We start from the raw sequence: 26,888 nt of genomic DNA on the forward strand, positions 1-26,888 counted from the left end.
TTTCATCTGTGCAAACTAACCTGATTATTTTATGATTTTAATATTGCGTGCAACTAAGAGTTAATTCTAATATGATAAATGAGCAAAGTCCTCGATGGACGGCGAGATATATCAGAAATCATATGCGACTAGCCTTGGTCGATGGTGTTTTTTTTTTCTTCCTATGACCTCCCGCCGAAACTCGACCCTGCCAGCTCAGACGGGATCGAACGTTTTCCGTCCCCGAACGGGGAGCGTATAAATGATAAAATATTACCCAATCGGCCATATTTATCCGCCGTGCGCTTGGGTCACCTCCGCGTGCCCATTGAAAGCTTGCCGCCATTAGGGTCGGTCGGAGTTCTGCATTAGCAGTGCCGGCCTTAACACTGGCTAAGGGCACCAGTTTGTGTCAAATAATTTACGATTATCCTCCGAATATGTGTGTGTGTGTGTGTGTGTATGTGTTTGCGCGTGTTCGAGTGCCAACTTCGGGTATGTCCCTCTGTTCAGGGCCTTGGTGTTCAGGGAACCCGTGAAGTGAAGGATAAAAATGATAGATGGTCCGCACCGCAACCAAAGTTGTTACTTTTCCATTTTCCGAGCGTTGCTCGTCCAGAAGATTCTCGCATTCCACCCCTCTCGATCTCGATAGCGGAAACCTAGTTTGATTAAACAGAAGGCGAATTTAAATGCCGTCTAGCAAGCGCTACTCGTCCTCTCTCCTTCCATGCCAGGGGTCATTTGTTTCACTGTTAACACCGTCTCTCCTGGAATTAGTAGCGATAAACAACCACTCCACACCCCCACCAATCGGTGACCCCTCCCGGGACCGGAAGACGCCGGATGGTGTATTACCACATCAAACAGTGGACCGACGAGGACCGACAAAAGTGAAAACGATGGTAAGTCTCGTGGTACTATGCCATTGCTTCCAGGGTTGGGTTCGGTCGCAATACCACCGCACCGTGGTCCATCGGGTGTCCGGCAAACTTTGCCAGCTTCAAATTAAGTGGAACCACAGCGAACAACACCAACCACCACAACCAACCAACCAACCAACCAACCAGCGTGCAAAAAGGCAGAAAATAAAATAAAAAATAAAATCTAAGCCTCGGTGACGAAGTCCGGAGTCTTTTATGCGACGCGATAAAGTTGGATGTTTAGCTGCCGGGGCCCCGGCACTTCTCCCTCCAACCCGCCGCGGGCCCCGAGTTGTCGTGGTCGACTAAGATTAATTGAACACGAAGCACGACGGTCCGGGCGACCGTTTTGGGGGGCAGCTTTTTGGAGGAAAAGCGATGGCCGTTGGATACGGTTTGTTATGGTAAGCAGTTCCGGGGGTAAAATATCTGCACTTTTTCACGCCAATTTTCATCCAGGCCCCGGTCGTTGGCGAACCGATCGGTGCGTATTTTTACCGACGCTCGTTCGCTTCGGGTTTCTCGCCACAATTTTTCTTTTCCCTTCGAACCGCATTTGGGGAGTGGGGAGGTTTTAAGGGGGCGGGCGTGGAAAGTGCTGTATTCCTTTCTGTTCAAATCTCAAAATTCAAGGTCGATATTGGGCGACAAACCCCGGTTCGAATCCAGCGGCACCCGCTTATCCGTCCTCCCAACGGGACTATTATTATCTTCGACATAATGAGGGTTGAGCTGGTTAGGTCACTTTCGGTCCAAGTCCGTGGCGCCTCCTGCCACACACAAAGGCCGGGGGCTGAAGATGCCAAGATATGAGACAGCACCCACGCACCCACACACACACACACACGCACGCACGCATGGAGAGGTTAAAGTTTTCCAAAAGCCTTCCGATCAGTCCGCCGGTGCGAGTAATCTTTTGCCGGACGAATGCTCGGAAAAGCTAGACTGGGGCGTAACGTTACGCAGCTTACGGATGGATATTTCTATTAATGGCGAACGCAACGAAGCCGCCCATCCCGCCCAATACTGCCGCCCTCATCCATCACACGCCGCCCGCCCTTCGCAATCGAGCCGAAAGGAGCATCGAGAAGAAACGTTCCTTCGTTCCCGCTTTTATTTTCTCGCTTTCCTTCATCTTCGTTCATTTCGCCGCCCGTTTTGGCCGTTACGTTGTCTTTCTTGGGCCGAGAGAGAGGAAACAAATCGACGATCCGCCAACTCCCCGGCAGTTTGTTGCCCGGCGTATAATTCGCCCGTTACCATCGGGCGGGAAATCTGATGTCGCTAGGGATAATGATAATGATTGCCGAGGTTGATTTGCTACGGAGGAGTCAGTTTTTCTTCTTCCTTCTGGCTGCTCACTCAATGTGTGTGTGTGTGAGTTTGTTTATGGATGAATTCGGGCAATGTTGCGACCGGGCGAGCTAACGGCGAGGAAGCAAAACATTTCGTCGTTACATCGTTTTGGTGGCTGTTTGACTTTGAACGAGCTTTGAGAGCCAAAGACAAAAATAAAACACTGCAAAAAAATAACATAAATAAATCGGATGGATTATGCCAAACCGAACGGTCCATCCGCCAGACCGATCCGGGCCATCGACGAAACCTTGAGTTTGCAATTTTAAACCGGATCTCGGTCCCGCATAAATTGGAAGCCTTTTTTGTGTTTTTAAAAATTCTCGGTAATTTATTATTTGAGCTTTGTGCTTTGGGGGACGAAATGTAAAATGTTAAAAACAGCATAAATGTTAAAAATGTTTTCAATAGAACTCGTTTGATTTTCTATAGCTTTGATCTTTCAGTTCTGTGTTTTTGCATCATGCACATTTGGCGCAAACAAGATAATGGTCATATACAACAACAACAAAATCTTACACACTAATTACGTTTTAATATTTTGAGAAAAGCTTCTTTCTATTCAAAAACACACTGCTCATTGCTACAAGTTTTACAATAATCGATAATCCAAAACTCGTGTTCATCTATTATATATTTTTGCTTTTTATTGTTTGGAGCTTTGTGTACATTAAAAACTCGACTATTACTGCACCTTCACTTCTGAAAGTTTCCACACATCAAGTTTAGGCACTGCATCTCTTGTTGCTTTGTTTAATCACTACACTTCTTGTCAAAAAACGCGATTTGACAGTAAATTTCTGGGCAAAAATAACAGCAAAAGTCCTCGTTTAATAAGGGTACAGATAAAACTTCTCAAAACAACGATATCAAATAAAAATATAATACTATAGAATGCTTTGTCCAGAACTATATTTCGATCGGTTTCGTCGTAAAGAATAAAAAAGTAAAGAATAAAACAAATATATAACTCCTTTCTGCACTTCTTCTTAGCCGAGGTTCGTCGGTGCGTCATAGCTTGTTATTTTATAGTGTGGTAATTTAAATGTTCATTTCCACAACACATATAAAAACGATTAACACAACGCATTTTGTTCTTCACTTTTCTAGATAGTCACCAAATCACCAATTTTCTAGATAGGGACCAAATAATTTTGTTAAAATTTTCAACAGTACCTTCATTGGAATCATTAACAACAGACATTCAATTTACACTTTAACCATGGTGTATGTCAAAGGAATGGTACTAACATTTTTAATTTCATACATGAAGCAATTTGATTACTTAAAATAGTTTAAAAATTGCACCAGGTATTACTACCTTTAAGATCTGTTCCCGACGAAGAAAAGCCAAATAGCATTTATAGCAAGTCAACTCGCACCCAGTTACATCTTTGCGAGAAGTTTTCATGCGATTGAAATGATAATGATGACGGTCGAATATTTAATATCATTCCAAAGGAAAGGGTATGTGTTCGTCCAAACCAGTCAGCTTCGAAATTTAAATTATGTCTTCAACGGTCATATAAAAACTACCGAAACGTGCTCCAATCCCGAGTATCATCATTCGTGACATCCGATCGTTCGTTCTACTCGATGCAATCACCATTTCATCACTGTCCAAGACGCTGGAATCCAATTAATCGATGATTCGTGCGAAACATCGCTCGGACTGACTTTCGGGCAGGCATGTTGTGTGTAGCAACGCAGAACTTTGGGTGCGTCTGTGATTAAATTACTGTCCCACAGCTGCCGCAATATTTCCGATGGGTTGCGGCCTTGCGAAAACTTTGCGGAGTCCGTTTTCCGAGCCCATCGTACACACATGCTCACTGTGCCCTTGCTCTTGCTATCTCTTCCCATCCTCCCATCGTCCGGTTGCGATGCGAGTAGGCTTGCATTCCTGTGAATGGTTTCATTGCTTCATAAATCAACCACCGTTGGCACGAAGCGGACGTTGAGCACGAGACCGGACGTGCGATGGACGCCGGAGACGAGACGGACGGAGCCACCGGCACGCAGTGGACAACGGCGGCGGCCGTGGAAACGTTTGTCGCCCACTGTCTTGGCTGCCTGCCGCAGGAGGAGGAAACGGGCGGCCGCACCAACTGGACCTGGACCGTTCACGACGGCGGCGTGGAGAGGAGGGCCGGTCGAGGGCCCAACTTTACCGCCTCCCAGTACGAAACGCTCGACGCCCAGGAGGACTTTCCCCGGTACGAGATCGACCCGGCCTATCAGCTGCGCTACAGCATCCTCGGCACGGTTCTGCTGACGTGAGTAGCAACTTTCACACATATTTTCCCAATTTTCCAGCACTCGCCAGGGCCCCGGGGTAGGGTCCCGAGAAAAGTTACAAACCTCGAAAAAAAAGAACAGTTCAGGTTGACATATTTTTCAGCTACAAAAAAAGCATTTATTTCGAGCATTTTATGCGCATCTTCCACTTCCACAAGCGGACTTGTCCTTCCACATCGTACAAGTGGCTTTTGGGTCGGTGTCGGCATTGTATTTTCCGGTAATTTCCTCTCTCCCCAGCAGTCCCGCGCGGGCGGGCGGTTGCACAATTGATAATTGACTGCGGAATTGATTAATAGACGCACGACCGAAGATTTCTTTTTTGTCCAGCGATTTGCCGAACCAAAACTCACTCCCACTGCAAAACCCCCAAATTGTTTCCAGTGAAGCGTAAAAATGCTTTCATTCCCCCCCCCCTCCTCCCTCCCCGCCCCCCGCGATTCGATTGTGTGATTTTGCTTTGGGTGAGTTTTCCACCGCGCTCCACTGCCATTTGCCGTCCCACACAATCAAGCGGACAACACTGCACGCTTCATCATCATGTTTCTCCTCGCATCAACTGTTATCAATCTCGCAGTGTTGCTCCCCAATGTCCACCCCCGCTCGGTCAATACCCTCCCAAGACGTGGGAGGATGCTTGCGGGAACTGGCGCGAGGGCGATGGCAAGGCGGCAACACTAAAGCGTTCCCGACGGCAATGGCGTCCCACGGGATCCACCCAGGAGATCCAGTCGGAAGCGATAACGAAGCAAAACATTTCGAGCCCGACAGCACACACAGGGAAATGTGTTCTGGGGCAGATGAAGCGGGAGAAAAAGAGGGAAAAGAACAAAAAATCTAAATACAACGTCACCGTATCCGAACGTCATCTAGCGGTGGAAATTTTACTCCATTGTTCGATGGAAAATGGAGTGAGAGCGAGCGTGGGAAGGGAGGGTAGTGAAAAAGCTTTCCATACATCATACAACGTTCCGTCCGGCTGTTTACTGCTTTCATCCTCCGGCCACGAAACGCAAAGAAACAACACGATGGCGGCGTGAGAAAGAAATCATGCAGATATAAATAAATAAAGTGACACTTTTGTGTCGCAAAAATCGCTGCCTGGCAAAGTGCGTTTCCATCATTGCGGACGGGGCATCCCTCCCGAACCCCAACAGCCACGGAAAGGGTCTGCCACGGACAGACGACGCGGGCCGTGCGAAATGATGGGGCGAAATGTTTTCATAAAATTTTCGATTAGGCTTCTTGCGCTTGGTTTTATTTAATGGCCACAGCGGTATGCGGCTGTTGCTTGCCGATTGAACGATACTCATAAATCAACGACCGGTTTATGAATTAGTCGACCGGCGGTGGGCGGGACTTTGCGGAGGAAGAGGCGGCGATGGCCTCGGAATTGGCTAATTTTCGAGGCGGGTTGCGATGCCATTTTCCGATTTTTCCAGTAAGTCCCGGCTTAACTTGTTCCGGCCAGGGAAGTCTTGAACAAATTTTAAGCCTCCGCTTCGTGGTTCATAATTTATGTATGGATGCTGATAACCTACTTTTCTGGTAATAAATGCAAGGGATGAACGCATAAATAAAATATAATTCCACTCAGAACGTACAACTTGAAATTCGATGCCACCGCGACACCTCAACCATGTTTGACGAGGACTGTATCGATGCTTTGCGCCATTCCTTATCGGCTCTATGCGGTACGCAAATGGAACATCAAATCAAATTGCCGATCTTGCACAAAAGAGTCAAATTGAACGTCAAATCAAATACCAGGTCTTGCTAAAAATACTTTCTTCCCGTCCATGTTCAAGAGTGTTCAAAGAGCGCTCAACATGGATACGGAAATAAAAAGCCAGAATCAACGAGCGGAAGTTTGAAGCACTTGCAGTTAAATTGTCCGTAGAATTGTTTTAACTGTCCTGCACATTAACAAGTCCAACAGAGTAATTTGATTGAGTTTTTCAAATTACCTAATTTTTGGATTAATATTCCATGGTTTCCGCATGCTAAAAAATTGTGAATAAAAACCAATTATGTTTGTCAAATTTGGGCCCAAAACCCTTAAAGTCTAGACTGGTTACTATCGTTCTACTGATTTATTAGATTTTTGAACGCCTCAATGAAAATTCAACAAATATACAAGAAAATTAAAGTTATTGGTTTATGAATAGGAAATTTGTTTTGACCAAACCAACATGAGAAAAAGGATGGACTAAAAAAAGATAGAATATTTGAAATAGATGTAAAAACAGAATTTTTATAATTGAAAATATAAAAATTGAACACTACGAGTAAAATTATGCTATATTTTAATTCTATATTCTATATTCAAATGTAGTAAAGGATTTTACTATGAAAGTTACGAGTTTTACGATTGAGCAAAGCGAATTAGCACGGTTTACAGTTGAAACTTGGTAATAAAAACTCTTCGGTTGAATTAAATAATTATTGAAATAATACTAATAATAGCAACGTAAAACGCCAGAAACACGTCGTTTTACTAGTAGAAAAATTTCATTTTTTAAATTCGCATGCTATAAGTCAGCAACGATTTGGCTTAGGTCTCTGTTACTTGTGCTTTGCGTCTCGGTCACAAATAACTAATAAGTAGCTCGTATTATTGATGATTTATGTACTAGATATTGTATAGATATTGTAATAAAATGAGCTTATTGTTCCGAATTGACCCGTACTTTAAACAGTCTCTTTTATCTCAGAACTGGAAGAATACAAAAGGGAGGTTTGATGGCCCGTTGGCATGATTATATTAATCAATCTTTGACAAAGGATGCTCCTCTGTTTGGTGACCTACATTTTTAGCTAATGCATTTCTAGGTCAGCCTTAGAGAAAGGACAACACGAAATTACTTGGACAATAGGTCTTTAAGTATCTTATTAAAGACCGTATTGTTCCTATGTAATTTTCCAGGAAGTTACGACTCACTCAGCTCATGGCGGGCAGAAACGACTAAATTTGGCTGCGTTTGGCAAAAATAACATTCAATTGATGGGCCGCAGCGCGTCGTAAACTCAAATATAGACTACCGAACCACTACACGTTGCCAGTTCAATGATCCCCGGAAATAACGCCGCCGGTTCTTGGGGTTCTGGCGTCTACGCTCTCGGCTGACCCCATTCAATGTATCCATTTCGGCGGCGGCTCAGCATCGAGACGGATGGGCTCCCACTGGCTGGGATTATCGTTCGGCCAATTCTTCATCCTTAGGTTTTATTTATTGCATGGTTTCCCCAACCCACCCGCCATTACCGTTGGAGGGTTTTTCCCAAACCTCGGACGTGGCCGTAATTCCCCTCTCATTACAGTATCGCGACCCCTTAGCCGAGACTTTGGGGAAGGACCATCCCCCCCAAGCCCGGATTGCAGACAGCGTTTCAAGATGGATCACCTCTGCTCCGTCCCTCACCGACTCTGTTTCAATCGTTGCAGGGTGGCGTACGCGCTCGTGTTTATCGTCGGCCTGCTGGGGAACATCTCGGTCGTGATCGTGGTGAAGAAAAGCACCATGATGCGATCGCCCACAAACCGATTCATCGTCAATCTGGCGTATGCTGATTTATTGGTCAATTTTCTCTGCCTACCGTTCACGCTGATCGGCAACCTCTACCCAGGTGAGTTCTAATTCTGTCACTTTGGTTGGTGGTTGGTGACAGTTTTCCCCCTAAAGATTCCCGCTAACCCCGTTCGCGTACCGCGCATTCGATGCACGAAAGGTCGCTGTACTACAAACGCTGCGACGCTTGCTGGGTCTCGAAGGCGGAGAATGAGGGTTAGATTTATGTTTTCGCTTCGACACCGATAAGAGCAATCCACCAATCCAAAGCCAGCCCACCGAGAGCCCGGAGCGAGACGGGGGAAAAAAAATTAACTACCGGATAAAAGGACCTCCGGCAGCATAGGATGCGACGCGGGTGGCGGAAATCTGCACAAACATACTTCCGGACGGAAGTGCGCGTGTGGGCTCCAGTTGGTGGTTTAAGTTGAAAAATTTATTGACTTTTAAATTGACTGCTGACAAGCGTCCCCGGAGGCCGAAGGTGAGCCCCGGTTGGCAGCGGAATCATTTTCCTCGCCTGAGCCAAACGCGGCGCGGCGCGACACGAAGAAAAGGAGATTGATTTATCTGCAGCACTTCAGTGTGCCGAGCTCTGCTTCGCCACGTTTTGCGCGGCTTTCATGAGCTTTGTGTGACTCCAGGGGGTCGAGCAGGGGTCGAATGAAAAAAAAATACTCCAATTTAATTCCTTTGAAAAATTAGAAAATATATCTTACGCGAAACATATGTGTTAGTATATGTTACCAAATGGAGTGCAATAAATTTAGATTCAAGCCAAAATACTAAATGAAAATGAAATATGTTAAACGAACATTTAAGGATATTTTATTAATATCTATAAAAAAATGATATTTTCCCAGAAAAGGTAGAGAGAAGAATCACAATTAGTCAAGGTTGATTTATTTTCTTTTTTGGAGCCAATCCAAAGAGTTGCCACAATTCAAACACAAAGCAAACAGAAAAAGATATTATGTAAAAACCATGTGCATATATGCGTAACAAGTCGATTAAGTTGACATTGCATTATGAAAATAATAACAAAAAGAGAAAAACGAGATAATAAAAGAGTGTCTCTTAAAATGATTAAAATCTTTGGGATCTCGTTGAAAGCGTATAATGCTAGCAAAAACTGAAATGGAAAATTAAACAAGATTCAATCATATGCGTGGTATTGAAAACAAAATAATCAAATAGAATATATCACAATGAGTTGTTTCTAAATTCGGTGTTTGTGGCATCTTATTTTCAGTCATTATGAAATCATTTCTCATGATAACCTATCGAATCCCTCCGGAGATCCGGAGCCTCCCATTAAAGTTCAGAGTTTTCAATTTTGAATCCATAACACACCATTGAAAAGGAAGGCGGTATGTAAGATAGGCATTAAAAAATAAATTTCAAAGAAAAATGCTCAATGTTGATTGCATAACACACAATTGAAAAGGAGAGCGGTATCTTAAATAGGCAATAAAAAATAAATTCCAAGGAAAACTGCCTTATTCCGGAAAGGTTTGCATACTAGAATGACAGAAGGCAATACGGCTCAGTTAAAAATTTAACAAAAGTGAGAGGAAGCTATTTCCATAGCAGCTCCAAGAAATGAAATTTCGGTCGTGTTTTCATCACGAGAAAAGAATGTACTGCATGACAGTATTCAATTGTTCTTCATCATTTGCCAATTTGTTTTATTTTGTTTTTCCACATCTCAAGCAAGTGCTCATCTGCCGCCTTCAAGATGCTATCTGAAGTGCGTTTTCTTTGCCGGGACCATGCCGGAAATAAATATTGGCCCATTGCAGTGCCGCTCGTTCCAGAACGGCGTCCCCTTAATGGGCCTGGTAGCTTTTCCTTTCCTATTTGTCTTTCTCACTTGGTCTCTGCCACGTTCTGCTGAGTGAGCATCCCCGCCGTAATGTTGCAATCGTCACAAATTGGGAAGCCATCGGTATGGCATGCATCATCCATCAACACACGATGCGGTGGCTCTTCAGTGCCGAGCCACTGGGCCGACCGGAAGTGCGATAGGGCGAGCCGAACGTCGTCACCATCCGCCAGCCGGCTTTTGGGTCGAGTGCCGACCAAATTTCATTCGCAGACACCACCATTTCAAGTGTCCCTTTGATGTGCCTGCGCCGTCGTGTAAGGGATAATTTTGCCGGTGACATCAGTGCCGCCCGACGCCTCGGCATTGGCTGATAACGAAGCTTTAATGGAGCGCCGTTTCGGGGCTCATTTTGAATGTAGCTAGCAACATCATCACCCTCAAATGGTAGAAGGGTTTTTCTCCCCCCACTTCATCGGTCGTTCTGCTGTTATTTTTCTAGCGCTAGCTAAATTTCGTACAAATTCAGCAAACTTTTTGCCCGAACGCTATCCGTTGAGCGTTTAATGTTGAGAAAATATTTTCCTTTGTTTCGTCACGCCACGAAATATGCGTGCTGAAAAGTGCCGAAGGCTGAGGAAGGATTGACGGAAAGTGAGCACACCGTTTTCCTCACCCTCTTCTCTCCACTGGAGCGAAGATGAAGTTAGACTGTACACCTTACACCACCACAAATCCCAAAGCCGCACACGCACCAAACTTCGTCCCAGAAGTGCAGTGGGAAATTTTTGCACGTACCGCATACATTACCCGCCACGTCGTCTCGTAATGTAATATAACACAAAGCAAGGGAATATGCTGTTTTCCTACATTTTTTTCTTCTTTCCATTACCCAACCGATGCTGTATCCGTTTCTGCCTGTTGTTTTTTACTTTCCGTTTCGTCTACTCATCTCTCACCACAAAGCCTGGATACTGGGGGTGTTCTTCTGCAAGGGCGTTTCTTATCTGCAGGGCGTTTCCGTGTCCGCTTCCGTCAACACGCTGATGGCAATCTCCATCGAACGCTGCTGCGCGATATCGTTCCCCATCTCGGGCACCATCACCACCAGGTAGGCGGACAGGAGACGATGACGACGTAGAAGATGGTTGGTTTTTTGAACCAACATAATTTCCGATTTCTTTTCCGCCCGCTTTTCTTCGCGGGGTTTAAGTTTTTCATCGTTGTTTTTGTTTCTCATCTTTCCCTCTCTTTGTTACCGTCCACAGACAGTATCGACTGATCGTGTCCATCATCTGGTTTATAGCGTTAAGCATCAACCTGCCCTGGCTGTTCGTCTTTACGCTGCGACCCATCGGCATACCGGGCAGCATAGCGCAGGTCGGTGGCGGTTAGCACCGCAAACATTTTACGCCGCCACACACAAGTACACACACAAATCCCAACGGGAATGAAAAGCGGTCCACGGACCAGCGCAAGGGGTAGTTAGGAACCACCCTCGCACACTCCCAAGGTTATCCGTTAACGGCGAAATGTGCGAAAGTAGCGGCTGCCCGTAACTTTCTGTCTACCGGCGAAGCTTACTCCCGGGTGCATTAACTTCTTGATCACGTGGTGCACAAAATGAAAGGCCAGCCGGGTTTTTATGGCCGCGGTTTTTTTTTTGTTTTTTTGTGTAGTGGTACAACTTTAACAAGATTATGATCCTCTGCTTAACCAATGCGTGGAACTTGGAATAATTACTACATCCAAGATACGGGCCGCATAGCGTACACCGTTCTGAAGGAAAACTCCATCAGACGAAAAACATTTTTGAATCCATTACCTAGGATTACGAGGGTAGACCATTGCCAATAATATGCTAGACAGAACATCAACCCCGTCTTGATATAAATTTCTTTGATTTGAAAAGAGATTGTACCTTCTTTATTGGTATGATCAATCGCTGTAGTTACCCTTTAGTCGCAAATAATTAAAAATCCTAGTCAGGTTATTTAGAACTGACAAAATCTACTTTAGTTCCAACTGCCTTTTGACTGCCAATTTGACAGGAATGCCAAAAAGAGTACAGAAAAATAATGCAGTAAGCATAATTATTATATATAATCTTAGACATCTTACAATGAGCCTCGACGCAAGAATTTAAAGGTCATCGTAATTAGTTCTAGTCTTGTCAGTTTGACTATTTTTTACAGGCCCTACAACACTAATTTGCAACTCCTCATTACTTTCTCAATCATCACTTTGCTACACACTGGAGTTTCACAAAATTCCAATTCACAGTCACGACTTTAAAGCCCGAAGGCAATTCAGCTGCACACTTCCCCCCACCTCGACAGCTACACATTAACCTTCGGCTTTGGTGAGCGGGGAGGTCCTGTTATTCTAACCCACGCAGTGAAGGATCTACCCCAAAGCACGTGGGTTATGTTCGCGCACCGGCTGCACGACACGCACGTGCACAGCATCACGGACTCATCATGTTGGTTTATTACTCGTTAAGCTGCAGAACGAAGTTGTTTGTTACTTCTTTGGTAACTTTCGGTAGGCCTATGCTACGAAGGAGAGTTTTCTTCTTATGGTAATAAAAAAAATTCGCTGTCCTCTTCCTCCATGTCCAGGATCCATGTGTAGTACTAAGAAGAAGAGTATTAGGGCAAAAGTATGACAAATAACACACAAATGGGCCAAATACGTGCAACATGTCCCAAAAAAATAATTAATACATTAATTGCTTCAGATCTGCACCGAGCTGTGGCCGACGCCGGCATCGGAAAGTTGGTACTTCCTGTTCGCCAACCTGTTCTTCTGCTACCTCGGTCCGCTGATTGTGATATCCATTTGCTATGTCATCATCTGGAAGAACGTGGCCTACCGGAACCTACCGCGGGAGATGATAATCAACCGCAAGAACGACGTCTTCAACCGGAGTAAGGTGAAGGTAGGTGGAGGGTCGGTGCACGAACCAAACTCCAGCCAGCGTTTTTAATCACTTGTTAATCCAACAATTTTCTGTTCCCATCTCCCACCTTCCTGACCGTGCGGTGCTGTATTTTCAGGTGATCAAGATGGTGTTTGTGGTTATTATCACGTTCGCCATCTCCTGGCTGCCGCTGTATGCCATATTTTGCTTCGTCAAATTTGCCGGAGATTTAGTGTACGATGATGCAGGTGAGAGGTTGTTAAAAACATTTTGCTAGAGTAAATTATTGACATCGTTTTTGATTTCCTATTTTCCCTCTGCGCAGTACAATCGTTCATTTTAACCATTCTGCCCGTCGCCCAATGGTTGGGAGCCTCAAACTCGTGCATCAATCCCATCCTGTACGCCTTTATGAATCGGAAGTTTCGGGCCGGATTCAAGAAGCTTTTCCACAGCTGCTGCACGGCGGAGGAGGACGACTGGGATCTACCGACGACGGTTGGCCGGCTGGAGGAGAAGGATGTGTACCTGCGGCGTGTTCGATCGTTTTGCAACGGCAAACAGCATCATGCCCTGCTGCACTACGGGAAGGAGCCTTGCACGACGCTACGGGTTCCACTTTCGGCTCCCGTCAACGGGACGACTCAGCAGTAACGGGAACACGGAAATTGCCGACAGCTTGCTGCTTTCTGGAACGTTTGTTGATGTTCGAGGGCGGGTTTGAATTTTTTTTTTTTTTTTGATAATGTCGGAATTTAAACGAGAATTAGGGGTGAATTTACACAACCAAAAAATCGAAATGGATATTTAGTTTCAAGAAAATATTAGCTAACGTAAAACGTACTTACATATTTAAAGAGAAATTAAACAAATATATACCGCGGAATTTAATTGGGGCGTGTTAGACACATAAGTCTGGCACCATTCAGGAAACAGCATTATTAACGCTCATATTTACGCAAACTTTTGAAGTTGGCCTCTGTATCAGATGTATTTTCATATAACTAATTGTTCGATAAATCGAGGATTTGGTAAATATACGAATATGGTTTTTTCAAAAAAGAAACGTGACATATTTTTAATAATGTGATACTGAGAAAAGTGACCACACAGGGCAAATCTTTGTGTAAAACGAGTACACTTATATTGTAACTCGTAGCAACACCAGTTTTCCAGTTAGTACAATATGTTATTACAACCGTTCACCGGTAGAATGTTTTTCGTTCATTTTCGCCAACTCACATCTCAACGGAGCTTTAAAACGTTAATCCACATCATTGCCGCCGATTTGTCGCCAATATCATCCGAAACTACAATCGTTTCTCGTTTACGACATACTGTAAATAAACATTCAAAAATTACTCGCTATCCTTCCATAAGAATGGCCGTCAAGAACTTACGCTTCGATCAGGGATGCACGCAAATTGTTCGTCACGTTCGAGGGCTGAGCGTCGTTCAGCTTGAACACGCTCTCCACCACGGACAGCTCCGTTGAGGTAGTAGTCGTACCGCAGAAGGCACACCAATCGTTCACTACCATTCCCGCCGCAAGCACTTCGCAGCCTCGGTTGACCGTACCGGCGACCAGTGGAATCTGTAGCAGCGACGCCAGCTCGTCCAGATCCTGACTGGGAGTCTTTGGGTGCACGAGGCCTCCTTGATTGCTCAACACGGAGTACGCTCCCACGAGCACGTTGTTTGCAACGGTCTGTCGGTAAACTTCTACTCCCAGCGTGTCAACTATAATTTCTTCCGTCTCCAGGTCGATATCTGGATGCACCACGGCCACATAGTCGTTGCAAGCGATCACATTTCCCAACGCCGACAGTCGCTCTTCGACGCGGTGAATCTTTACTGTATCTGGCAGGGAATTTCGCAAGTGTTGCAGCTCGACATCTGTGGTGCTGTTTGGTACGACGAGTCCATTCTTGTTGCCCACCGACAGGCGACCGATGATTCGGCATCCGGCAATACTGGCATGCACAACAGGAATCACGTCTGCGAGCTCTGATTCGAACACACTGTAAAAAGAGCGAGAAATATAAAATACCTCTGAATCATAAATGATGGATGTTGCTTGTTTACATCAACACGTGCGGTAGCACCTAACCTACAAAACTTATGAGCAAACAGATTACTATTATGCAGGAAATATATGAAATCTAACTACACAGCTCAACATTTGTACATTAATTAAGCTAAAACGACTCTGAAGTTGGTGCCTCAGAAAGAGCTCCGTCATGGTATCAATGCAGTAAATCACGATACATACCTGTAAAAAGCTTCGGAACCTCCAATGGCAACCAAACAGTATGAATTTGTCAGCTTACTAAACACACCGATGTCATCATTATTTTCAAACTGAACACGCAGAGCCATGATTGAAGTTTGTAAAAAGCGACTCTCAACTGGTAAATTGTAATTATTAGAAGATTTTCTTTTCAAAAACTGCTTCTGCAGGCAATTCTTTGGGTACCACGCTGCCGGATCACAAACAAACACTTGATTGTCAACACAGTTTTGACAATCGGCTCAAGGTTACTGGAACAACTAAAAGCATGGTGAGAAACATTGCTTCGTTTCAATAGCCTTGGTTCATTAGTTTGGAAAAGTTAAATAAACCCGCCCCATTCTGTATTGCCCGCCTGAAACCCCGTTTGAATTGAGCCGTTAATTGTGAATTTATTCGACAAAATTTACTGTAATGTGTTTCCCATTACAACAAATGCAGTTTGTATAAGTAAAAGACCTCCACGAAGATTAATATTGCTCACAGCGTTAGCAAAATTATTACCGAATAATGTCAAAATATACATTGAGATTTGGGATTAATTTTATACACTCGTCAGTTCACTTCAGAATATCAGTAAATCAATTTCCGTAAAGTGCAAACGTATACTACAATATTCCGAAGTAGTAGACAGTAAAATTAAGATGTGCTTTAACTTGTTGATGATTCCTAAGGATTGGGGACAGCTAAGCCTTCAGGTTTGTTAAATTTTGATAAGTACCAATTATCTTCTATAACTCCACGAAATTTAAAACCGATGGCGAACTTCAACCAACTGATACTTCTGCAAATTTGTCTATGGAAGCTGTAAAATTATTGATTTTCTGAAAGTAATAAAAAACACTATCTCATACATTTTTGTTAAAACATTCATCATATTATTATTTACGAGGAAAACGTTTAGGTGTTTCACGAATGACGCACAATGTAGTCGCTCCGTGTTATCTTAAAACCAAGGGTTAAAAATTGGCATTTCAAGGATTCATTACGAAGTATGGCGAGTTATGATAGGTACAAATTTTCCTTTCTTTCGTTACGACATTGCCGAAGTGTTATTTTCATTCTAATCTTATTTAACGATCTACCGGTTACAAACTAAATCTAGTTTTGTGCATGTTTTCATTCCTTTGTGCAGGTCAACTGTTGTACGACCCCTTCATAAAAGAAAGAAGTATTTTTATTATTGGCGCCAGTGAGCTTAAATTGTCTTAATTGTACTAACTGGGCCTGCTAAACTTGTTCGGACAGTTATGACAGTATGAAATACGCTTACAATTCTGCAGCTTTGACCACGCGGAGTTAATCTGTAATCCTTGTAAATGCACTGGTGTTCCTTATTCCTAGACAATGCCGATAATCTTTAAAATTGGCGTCTTTGTGACCACACACAGTTGTCTTGTAATCACAACGCCTGAACACAAAAACGGGAAAAGTTAGGTTGAATGAAATCCAGAGAATAGATACATTTCCTTCGACCTTCGTCGATTCTACATTTGCACATGTACTAAAAGTCCTTTAAATAGACAACAGTTGTTATGTGTTCGTTTTTCTTTTTTTTTTTTGGCACACAGTTTCTCTTATTTTTCATGCAATAGACGTTTGTCCAATCGCGAATGAAGTCCTACTGCTACGGTTTGTTCGAAGCAACGACACATTTAGCACGTGCGATAGTATTCCGCTTTGGTTCGGATTGCTTCGAGATAACCGCTGACCTTTTCGGTTAGATCGTTCAGCTCGGCCTCCAGGGTTTGAATTTCTTTCTCGTTCGATTTGTAGACCTCGTCCATATCTAGGGAAAACGACAGAGAGGGATTGGCTCATGATTAAAGTTTGGACATGGTTAGCTGACACATGGTTTAAAAAAATTGCTCTGAAGACTTACTCTGGAGCTCCGCAAGCTGAGTATTGGTGTCCACGGTGATTTTTGAGGCACGGTTCAGCAGATTTTGCGCTCGTTCGCGAGCACTTTCTGACTTACGGGCTTGCACCGTGAGTGATTCGTTCGCAGTTTTAAAATCGTTTTTCAACTAATAAAAAAATAAACAAAAAAATATTGTATACGGTCGAGCACTACTAATAGCAAGGAGCCAAGAACGACAAATACCTGCGTGGCACGCTCATGGGCATTGTTAGCCGATTCTTTCACCACCTCCGCTTGATTGTTGATTTCCTGCGCGCCATGCTCGTTAAGAATGTTGTCCTTCTGCAGTTGCTCGAGGCGTGACTGCAGCGTGAGCACAGCATTTGCCGTCGTGTTTGCACGCTTCTGGGCATCGTCTGTTTCTTTCTCAATCTGCGTAGGAGTGGTCAGTATTAGTGAATCCATTTAATTCCCTCCAATCTAATTTTTCGCTAAATTTACCTCTTCCAGATCGATTTTGGCGGACGCGATGTCAGCATTTGCCTGCTTGATGGACTGCCGTGCCTTCTTCTGTGCGTCGTCCGCGTCGTCCAGAGCTTTCGTTATGTTCAAAACACCAGAAAATACCTTTTCAGCGCGATCCCTGAAGGGAAAAGAAAGAAGAAAAGATGTCTCAAATGAAGTTCATCTTCGCGCAACATCCTCCTAGCGACTTACTTCTTGTCCATAGCATCTGCCTTGAGCAGCTCCACCCGGCGCAAGTCCGTTTCGGTGTTGCGAATGATCGCCTCAACGTTCACCAGATGCGACACGGCGTCCTGTATCTTCTGTGCCAGATCATCAATCTGGTCCGGGTCCAGCTGCAGTGTGTGGCTCATGACTTGGTCGATCAGGGCCTTCATCTCGCCAGGCGATGCCGTCGTATTCTCGATCATATCAGTCAAATTGGCAACGAGTGCGTTCGAGCGATCGATAAGCTTTTTGGTTTCCTCCAGATGTGCTTGTGTTTCGTCATGCGTTTTCTTTGCCTTCTTGAACGATTCCGAAGCGTTCGCCTTCGCCTGGGACATCTGTGAAAAAACAAACCAAAAAACCGTTACCAAACAGTCTTCCACCGCGTGAAACAATAAAGATTTCATACCGAGCGAATAATGTCATCAGCCAGTTCCTCCTTTTCCTTGATGTTTTGCTCGGTTTTCTTTGCAAAATCAAGTGCCTTTTCGGACAGGGTCAGGGCACCGTTTTCACACCGCAACCCCCCACAACCGTTCTTGCAGCCCGCACCACCACAAAACTCATCGCACGGATCACCGTGACGGTCGCAGATACGCTGGTTCAGATCCGGCACGTTCTTGTTCAGCGTGTTCAACTCTTCCTGATATTTCAACAGGGCCGCCTCGTTATTCTGGTGGTTACGCACTATGTCCGCCTGATTCATGTTGATCAGATGCTCCGCCCGACGGCAGTAATTTTCCGCCCGGTTATTGAGCGCCGTAATATTCATGTTCGTCTCACCGAGCATGCTCACGCGGTACCAGGCATCGCGCGTCAGATTCAGCGCGCCCTCGATGTTACCCTCCTGCAGCCGCGTCGCGTTGTCCTTCAGGTAGGTCGTCATCTGCTTCACATCGTCCGCCCGCTTCCCGAGGTTAACGATCTCGATGTTGGCCAGCTTGATGCTCGAGTCTGTCTCCTGCAGCTTCCGCTCGGATTCCTCCAGGTTGCGCAACGATTCCTGCAGGTGGTTGCGAATGCGATCGATCTCTCCGCCGATCGTTTCGATCTCGCGATCGGAAATCGTATTGTTCAGCAGTCCCTCGATCTGGCCGATCTTTTTCGCCATCGCATCGAACTCTTTCTTGTAGGCACCGGTGGCACCGAGCTTCTTGATCGTTTTCGCCTCCTCGATCGTGCGATCCGTTTCGTCCCGCAGTCCGTCCAGAATCATGTCCCAGTTGTCGAAGCACTCACCGCACGGTTCGCAGTACGGAGCCTGTCCGAGGTAGCCGCGGGCACACTGGTCACATTTGTAGCCACCGATGCCCGGGTTGCAGACACACTTTCCGGTCGTTCGATCGCACTGCTGGGTCGCGGAACCGTACACATTGCAATCGCAAGCTGTAAACGAATTTCAAAATTAATTGTATCATTAGTTGGTCCTCATTTCCACACACTTTTTGCTGGGCGGTTCGGTACGTACGTTTGCATTCCACGTTCGGGTCACCCCAGAAGAAGGCTTCACATTGGTTACATTGTCTTCCTCCGAATCCTGGCTTGCACGTACATTGTCCATCGTACTATTGGAAGATTCGGGTCGAAAGTATAACAGTTAACCATGGTTTTTCCATTGCTCCCAACGAGTGATTGACCAAAGAAGTCCATAACTTACCGGGTTACATTGTTCACTGAGTGCTCCGACGGGATCGCAGTCGCAAGCTTCGCACCCTTCGCCACTGGCGATCTTCCAGTGGTTTTCGATACACTCGTCGCAGTACTGACCCTTCACGTTCTGCAGGCAAGGGCACTGGCCGGTGTAGCGATCACAGTGTTGCACCGTCTGGTTCGTACCGAGCAGATTACAATCGCACGCCTGACAGTCCTGCCGGAGCGCATCACCGTAGTATCCATCCCGGCAGTACTCGCAGTGATCGCCCTCGGTGTTGTACAAACACTGCAGGCACTGGCCCGTCTTGGCGTCGCAGTTACCGGGCCGCTTCGAGTCCACATTGTTGCTGCAATCGCACGGCTGGCACAGACCACCCGGTTTCTCCGGGTTTCCATAGTAGTTGTCCGCGCACACGTCACACCGGGCACCGCTGTAGCCCTCATTGCACGAGCATATCACATCGTTCGTGGACGGATGCAGATAGCACTCGTTGGCATACGAATGACCGGACGCGATCGTGTCCGGGCAGCGGCACGGCCGGCAGCCGATCGATGAGCCAAGCAGTGGGTTACCGTAGTACCCATCGACGCACCGGTCGCACTTCCAACCCTGCGTGAAGTCCTGACATTGGATACATTCGCCCGTCTTCGAGTTACAGGTCGGCGTGTGCCCGTTGCACTCGCAGATCTGACAATTCGGGAAGTTCCAGAAGCCCGGCTGGCACTGGTCACACTCACGGCCGTACGTGTTTGGTCGGCAGCTACACTGGCCGGTCGTCAGGTCGCAGTCGTTGTCCTTCGAGCCGATGCTATTACAATCGCACGCCTTGCAGCCCTCCGGTCCGAACCCGTACGTTCCTGGCGCGCACCGGTCGCACTGGCGTCCGACGACGTTGGTTTTACACGCGCAAAGTCCACCGGACTCGACACACTTCTTGCTCTTGGAACCGGTCGGATTACATTCGCATGCTGCAATGAAACAAAAAGCAAACAATTACTTTCTACCGATTTCAGAGGTTAAGCAAAGCACAGTTATTAGATTTCAACTCTAACAGGATTCTAGTTCCACTTCGCCCGGGTCAATGTCTTGAGCAGCGCAAGGTGTTTGGAACCCGGCGAACGTCACTGTAACTACCAGCAGAAGAAAAATCGCACGTTCAGCTAGAACCATTGTTTTGGTTTACATTGAACGTTCCTAGGCTAACTGCAAGCTAACTTCCACAATCTGTCACTGGCCGGTCTAATCGTAGCGAGCCAATGCATGACCTCACCTACTGGTTGAGGCATTGGCGATAAGATATGGACAGTGGAACATAGCATGATTCTATGTTTATCTTCCCGCCCATTCGACCCATGCTTCACGGTACATTTACGATCTAATTTTTAACTTACGAGTGGCACCGTTGTTGATGTACACGCTGATCATGTCCAGGATGTCGCGGCATTCCTCCGGCGCGACCGTATTGTAGTTCACATCGTAGTACGTGTGATTACAAGCGGCATTCACAAACTCCCGGTGGCGTACCTCGGCCTGATGCGTGCCCTGCAGGATCGGTGTCATTTCGATGCGCGGCAACAGCACGATCGAGTCGATCAAGATCTGCGCCGTTGGGTTATCATCGTACGGATTGTGCCGCTCGAACATGACGATAAACTTGTACGTTTTGCCACTCTCCAGGCAGATGTCCTGCAGCGCAAACGCACTCGTTTCGTACTCGGACAGCGTGGTCTTTATGTCCCGCTCGTAGCTCGGATGCGAGTTGGCACACGGTCCCTCCGGATTGTACACCTCCGGTCGGATTACGGTCGTACGCACGTTCTCCCAGTCACCCTTCATCTGCGGGTGGTAGCGAATCTGCACGTCGTAGTTCATCGTTTTCGGAATGTCGTCGAGGGTGAACTCCAGCTTGGTACCCTCGGCAGCACGAATGAAGCCCGGTCCGGTAAAGTCCGCATCACGATCATTTGCCCGTTCGCGCACTACCACGGAGCAGTTTTGCTGTAAAAGGAACGAAAATCATGATTGAAATCCTCTGAACCACCCTTCCCTGGAAAAGGGTCACGTAAAACTATCTTTGTCTTTGATGTTGATTGTAAATTATTTGTCGGAGGGAATTTTTCTGTATTGTAAAACTTACTCCACCATTAGCTTCGCAGTACTGAAAATACAGAGAATAAAAATAACCATTACTTTGATTACCATAACAGGAAGGAAACGGTGTAAGAAATAAACACCCTTACCGTCGAAGGGAACTCCGCCTCGACGATGCGGTGCAGCGTCGGGATGAAGTAATGCTGTTTCGGTTCGCTACAATCTCGTCCCTGCATGTGCGGCCGGCACCGACACTGACCCGTAATCACGTCACAGCTGTTATCCAGCGAGCCACCCGGATGGCAGCTGCATGGCGAGCATCCCTCCGGGCTATCCGACAGGCCGTACGTTTCTGGCATACACTGGTTGCAGTCGCGCCCGGTCACCAGCCGCTTGCAGATGCACTCACCGGTGTACACATTGCAGCCGGAGTTGTTCACCGTGCCGAGCGTATTGCACGTGCACGTCTGACAGCCGTCCGGATTGTGTTCGTCGAAGTTCCAGAATCCTTCCTTGCACTGGTCGCACCGGCGCCCATGCACGTTGCGCTTGCAGTGACACGCACCGGCCTTGATGTCGTTCTCCTCGTCCGCAATCGAGTCGCAGATGCCATCGTCCAGCGAACCGCGCGGATCGCAGTCGCACGGTTTGCACACATACGGGCTCTGGATGTCTTCGTTCGGATCGCGGTAGAAGAACGGGGCGCACTCCTCGCAATGGTAGCCCAGCGTGTTGTGCTGGCAGTTGTCGCAGACACCACCACTGACGCGTCCCGAGTGTTCGTACACCGCCTGATCGAAGTGACAGCTCGTGGCGTGGTTGTTGCAGTTACATTCTATCGAAAGGGAGCAATGTGGCGCGGATTAGCGGACACCTACCATACCTTTGGCCCACTCACTGCGTACACTTACTCTTGCAGGCGTTCGTTTGCTTTCCGAGCGCGGGCTTCCACGGGAGGTCGTTGAAGAAGTCCTCGCACTCCTCGCAGTTTAAGCCCTTGGTGTTGTGCGTACACTCGCACCTTCCGTGCACCATGTCTACCGTGTTGATCACATTCTCGAGCGGCAGACAGCGGGACGCGTGCCCGTAGCACGAACAAGACCCGCGCACGATCATGTTCGAGATGGCGTAGTAGTACTTCTCCTGTATCTCGTCCCGGTCGTCCAGCAGGTTGTCGCCGAGCGAGTGCAGCTTCGTAAAGTTCACACGCAGGTTCGTCATCTTCAGCATGTTCTGCACGTGCTCGGCGTACGGGTTCTCGATGTTCATGTTCGGCGGTAGCACGCGGTAGATCACCTCACCGTTCTTCGACGGCTCCACGCCCGAGTACCGGTGGTCGCAGATAACGTCGGTGATGTTGCGCGCAATGAGGGGCGCGTGCGGGAACGACTCCCGGCAGCTGTGCGCGAAGTACTTGTACACGTGCCACGTTTTGCCGAAATCGTACGAACGCTCGATCAGCATCGCCGCCGGCCGGAACGTCGCGAACACGATGATCAGATGGGTAAAATGGAACTCCGCCTCAAGGTCCAGCTGAATGGTCACATTTTGCCGGCCGTTCTCCGACTGCCACCACGTTTGCTCGACGGTGCTGTAGTTGGTTGGAAATAATATAATATCAGTATTTTTCCTCATAATCTAATAAGTCTGTGTGTTGTGTTTGAAGCAACAAGGATAAAACTGGTAGAGGCATCCTTTCAAAGACGACAGAAGAGTTCACCAGAGCGGGTGGGATAATTCATACGTAATTTCTTCTTCTTCTTGTTCTACGTCTGCGAGGAATTACACCAGTACGGTTATTGAATCCAGCTTCCTGGGCATTCGCAAACTAAGCTGGTGATGTAGACCTCTAAGGGTTTAAGGGCCGGTAACTAAGGCTATGTATCCCATTCTTAATTTCTTTAAGATTAATAGCGTTCAGTTTTCGAAAAATCAAAATTAAAATAAACCTGAATCAGAACTAAACAGAACTTCAACACAAGCGATCATGGCGGATCATTGTGACCTAATCGTAGTTTAAACCCGAATTGTGGACAAACAGGAAATACAAGACATTCAATTTATAATATTTTGTCAGGTTTCACATTTTTCACATTGAAAAAAAGGACATTGGTAATAATCTTGTGAATACGAGATGCTTTCCTTCGAGCAGTATTAACAGTACCAGTGCCAAACCATTCTACCCATGGGCTAATAGTCTGTTCTTCCCGACAAAAACCCGACTCCGAACCGTCCTCCGACTTTTCGGAGCAGATAACGCGGCATCTGGTGGTTCCGGCGTACTGCACCAGACTTTGGTGTCATGCTCGAATGTGTACAGATGATGTCATACGGGCGATGAAGCGAAGTTAAAGCTAAGCCAAGAGCACTGTTTGAGCATTTGCTACCCCTCGGGCAAACACATCCAGCCGACCGATCACGTTCACGTACAGCCCCTACCGGTTCCATATGGCGTGCGGATCACGCTACGTGTGATTCTGGCCGGATTTGTCTGGGGTTTTTAGTCATCGTTAAATTTTGACAACTGGTCGCCAATGCTTCCGAGATGCTATCCAATGGGGGGGTTGTTTGGTGGAACGCCTATCTGCGATTGTGTGTCTTTGCGAACGTTATTTGCTCAGCATCACCATGTTTGCCTTCGTGGGCAGGCGTTTGTTTGTTTGTACTAAAGCTTTACCGTCGTGCCGCGAAAGAAAAATAAGCTGCTCTGTTGAATATTGTCCTCTTCCAGATGCACGATGCAGCCGGGCCAATGGTAAATTAGATACAAACACACAATACTCGCTTTTATCATTACATCAAACACATCGCATCGATCGATACGTACCCGGGTTTCATTTTGTAGATGATCTGCCCGATCCGATGATTCTTCATCGGATCGTTCTCCGTTTCGCGGCGCGTATCGCACAGGAAGCATTTCTTCTCCTCCAGATGGGACACGATGCAGTAGCGCTCCGGACGTACCCGGCCGCACGTGGACGACGCCTCCAGCCGGTTTTCACGCCCTATCAGCAGATTACCCGTGGCCGGATAGCAGGAGCTCTGCTCGCACGGATGCACACGGTGGAGTGGTGTCCTGTTCGCTACTGTTGGGTGGTTCACGCCACACACGCACAAATTTCCACCATTGATGTTCGTCCATTAGTCATAACCGAACCGGTTCGATCGGATAGCGTTGGCGGGAAAATCGGTAGTAAAGGGGAAAACGGTGGAAGAAATAAGAATAAAAAACCACGAACACACACACGCGGCAGGAATTAGCAAGATTTGTTTCTTAGGGCACGATTTCAGTTAAATTTAGACTCATAGAATGTAAAGATCACCGATCCACCAAAAGGTAAAAGCTAGCGGATGGGGGGAGTCGACTGGTACAACACTAATCCAACCTTCGAACAACACCATTACCAGTGGGGGGGGGGGGGGGAAAGGGAGACAACGACTGGAGAGATTGAACGGAGCTGTATGATGGTGGGGAGGAGATGGAGGAGGATGAAACGGAAACCCGGGAAGCGCGATTGTGTAAACAACATGTGCCCTCGCCGCCGGATCTCGAGCGATTTCGAAGTAACACACTGGTACCATCGCCGGGAGGCTGGAGTAGAAAACGAAGAATACCGCGGGGGTCAGCCCGGAGATCGCAACGTTTGGTTTGGTGGAAGAGGTTAGTCGAAGCGAGCTGGGATGAAGTAATCTTCTATAAATCAAAGGAGTAGCCGAATAAACGAAGAACCTAATGAGATAACTCATGGCTGGTTCAATTTTGATTACGGCATGATGATGACCCCGTGAAGGGCCTCAAAATGAGAGAATGGTTAGTCCAGCTTTTGACAACTTCCGGAAGAATTCTGGTACCAGGATACTTCTGAGATTCTTTAGGTTAGTTCGCCTAGAATTGGAGTAAAATGGAACCACTGGAACGAGGTATAACTTTTCGATCTCCAAATGAGGTCAACGCCAGTATCTCCTCCGATTCTGGGGAGGGTTTTCTAAAGGCGTAAACATTGTAGCTTCGAAATAACATCATCGGATAAGGTAGGCCACTCCAGCCAAGTTAGTTAACACTCCGCTAATAGTTGTCTTTTCCTGGCGGAGTAGGTGTATAACCGTGGAGGAGAGAAACAATCCCAGGGAAGAAGCAGATGCATTCCAGGTCATAGTTCTGGATATTTGCGGGTAGCTCAGCTACTGCCATATGTTCGTTAGTATAGTTGGACTGATTTCGCTGGTTAACCTCCCCGGTGGTAGCTTCGATATTGTTGCTGCTGCTGCTGCTGGTTGTACTTCTGATGCCGATAATGGTGGCTGGGGGCCGGTGACACCTGCTTTGACCAACCATCGAACCGACCACCGGTCCACTCCGGTGGGTAGAAGATCGAGTTGTACTTATTGTAGTTGATGTGGTTGTTAATCATGCCCGGATGCTGCAAGGGATGCGGTTCGCTCGCGATCGACTCCTCCTCGTCCCCGAGCCACTCCATCGAGCCTCCATCGTCGACCGGTGGCTGGTCACCGCGCTGCTCACTGGGCAGAGTGGTGACCGGGAGGGACCTGCTACCGAAAGAATCTCCTCCAAACGGTGGAGCAACAACCAGGGACGGGACTGGTTGCCACAAGAGTTGACAGACAGCGTGGTGAAATATGAGACAATAAAAGTTACGTGCATGATGATGATGATGATCAACGATAAAAAGAAGTCGCGTGTAAGAGCAAGCCTTAAAAGCGCTCCAAACTAGTTGCCGTAAGTGAATTAAACGAACCAAGTCAAACTTGTTAGACACAACAACACATGCCAAAACGTCCTCGTAAGGAGGTAGGGTAAATTTTGCAAGTTATTTTTCCCGACAGTTTCAATAGAATGTTCCCAGCTCTCGCCCTTCCATGTAACACTTACATCGATTATTGGGAGTCTGTCGATGACGCGTCAATTGTGCATTACTACTTAATATTAGACCTGTTGAAAAAAGAATTACAATAATTAAGACATAGTTCTGAACGCTGCGAAAGATGCCGATAGAAGGTTATACTTACTACAAACAATAAATAAATTAATAACTACGTATCCTATACATGACGATCCTATTTTGGCCATCGCTGCCGCGGCCAGCTATACATGAGTAGGACGTTAATGTAACGTCCCTAGACTGGAAAGAAATAAGAAACGGAGAAAAAATGGACACCATGAGTTGTGAAGATTTTATTTGAGTTGCTGCTAGCTCGCTGGATTCGCTGGAATCGTCTCCGGGTGGTCCTGAATCCGTGGAACAGATTTCATTTCATTCAATCCCTCCCCGGCACCCACCGTCCGTTCTCGCAAACGACGCGATAGTGAGCCGCGTATCCGTATCCGGTGATAAGCGCGTTCCCTACTGACGGTACAAAAGAATCTC

At 46.6% G+C, this 26,888-nt stretch overlaps 3 protein-coding genes across 3 annotated transcripts; 1 reads left to right on the plus strand and 2 right to left on the minus strand.

Annotated features, from left to right (window-relative positions):
- The first annotated feature begins 4,238 nt into the window (after nucleotides 1–4,238).
- Nucleotides 4,239–13,586, plus strand: LOC131284519 (neuropeptide SIFamide receptor-like). The gene is made up of 7 exons (XM_058313377.1): nucleotides 4,239–4,534; nucleotides 8,002–8,183; nucleotides 10,917–11,061; nucleotides 11,219–11,330; nucleotides 12,691–12,891; nucleotides 13,010–13,121; nucleotides 13,199–13,586. The coding sequence occupies exons 1-7, from the start codon at nucleotides 4,239–4,241 to the stop codon at nucleotides 13,525–13,527; spliced, it is 1,377 nt and encodes a 458-aa protein (XP_058169360.1). The 3' UTR covers nucleotides 13,528–13,586.
- A 243-nt stretch (nucleotides 13,587–13,829) lies between these two features.
- On the minus strand, nucleotides 13,830–15,357 carry LOC131286303 (eukaryotic translation initiation factor 6). Its single transcript, XM_058315237.1, has 3 exons — nucleotides 15,146–15,357; nucleotides 14,274–14,894; nucleotides 13,830–14,210 (listed from the first exon to the last, which is right to left on the minus strand). The coding sequence occupies exons 1-3, from the start codon at nucleotides 15,250–15,252 to the stop codon at nucleotides 14,201–14,203; spliced, it is 738 nt and encodes a 245-aa protein (XP_058171220.1). The 5' UTR covers nucleotides 15,253–15,357; the 3' UTR covers nucleotides 13,830–14,200.
- Nucleotides 15,358–16,500: 1,143 nt separating this feature from the next.
- Nucleotides 16,501–26,590, minus strand: LOC131286499 (laminin subunit beta-1). Its single transcript, XM_058315458.1, has 15 exons — nucleotides 26,530–26,590; nucleotides 26,393–26,452; nucleotides 24,329–24,587; nucleotides 22,413–23,092; nucleotides 21,651–22,336; nucleotides 21,548–21,568; nucleotides 20,802–21,408; nucleotides 19,414–20,378; nucleotides 19,225–19,321; nucleotides 18,166–19,142; nucleotides 17,742–18,094; nucleotides 17,526–17,667; nucleotides 17,268–17,456; nucleotides 17,046–17,190; nucleotides 16,501–16,952 (listed from the first exon to the last, which is right to left on the minus strand). Exons 1-15 carry the CDS (start codon nucleotides 26,588–26,590, stop codon nucleotides 16,819–16,821), a joined length of 5,376 nt encoding a protein of 1,791 aa, XP_058171441.1. The 3' UTR covers nucleotides 16,501–16,818.
- Between the last annotated feature and the right edge of the window lie 298 nt (nucleotides 26,591–26,888).

The sequence above is a fragment of the Anopheles ziemanni genome, chromosome 3 (assembly GCF_943734765.1).
Source record: "Anopheles ziemanni chromosome 3, idAnoZiCoDA_A2_x.2, whole genome shotgun sequence".
Taxonomy (NCBI): domain Eukaryota; kingdom Metazoa; phylum Arthropoda; class Insecta; order Diptera; family Culicidae; genus Anopheles; species Anopheles ziemanni.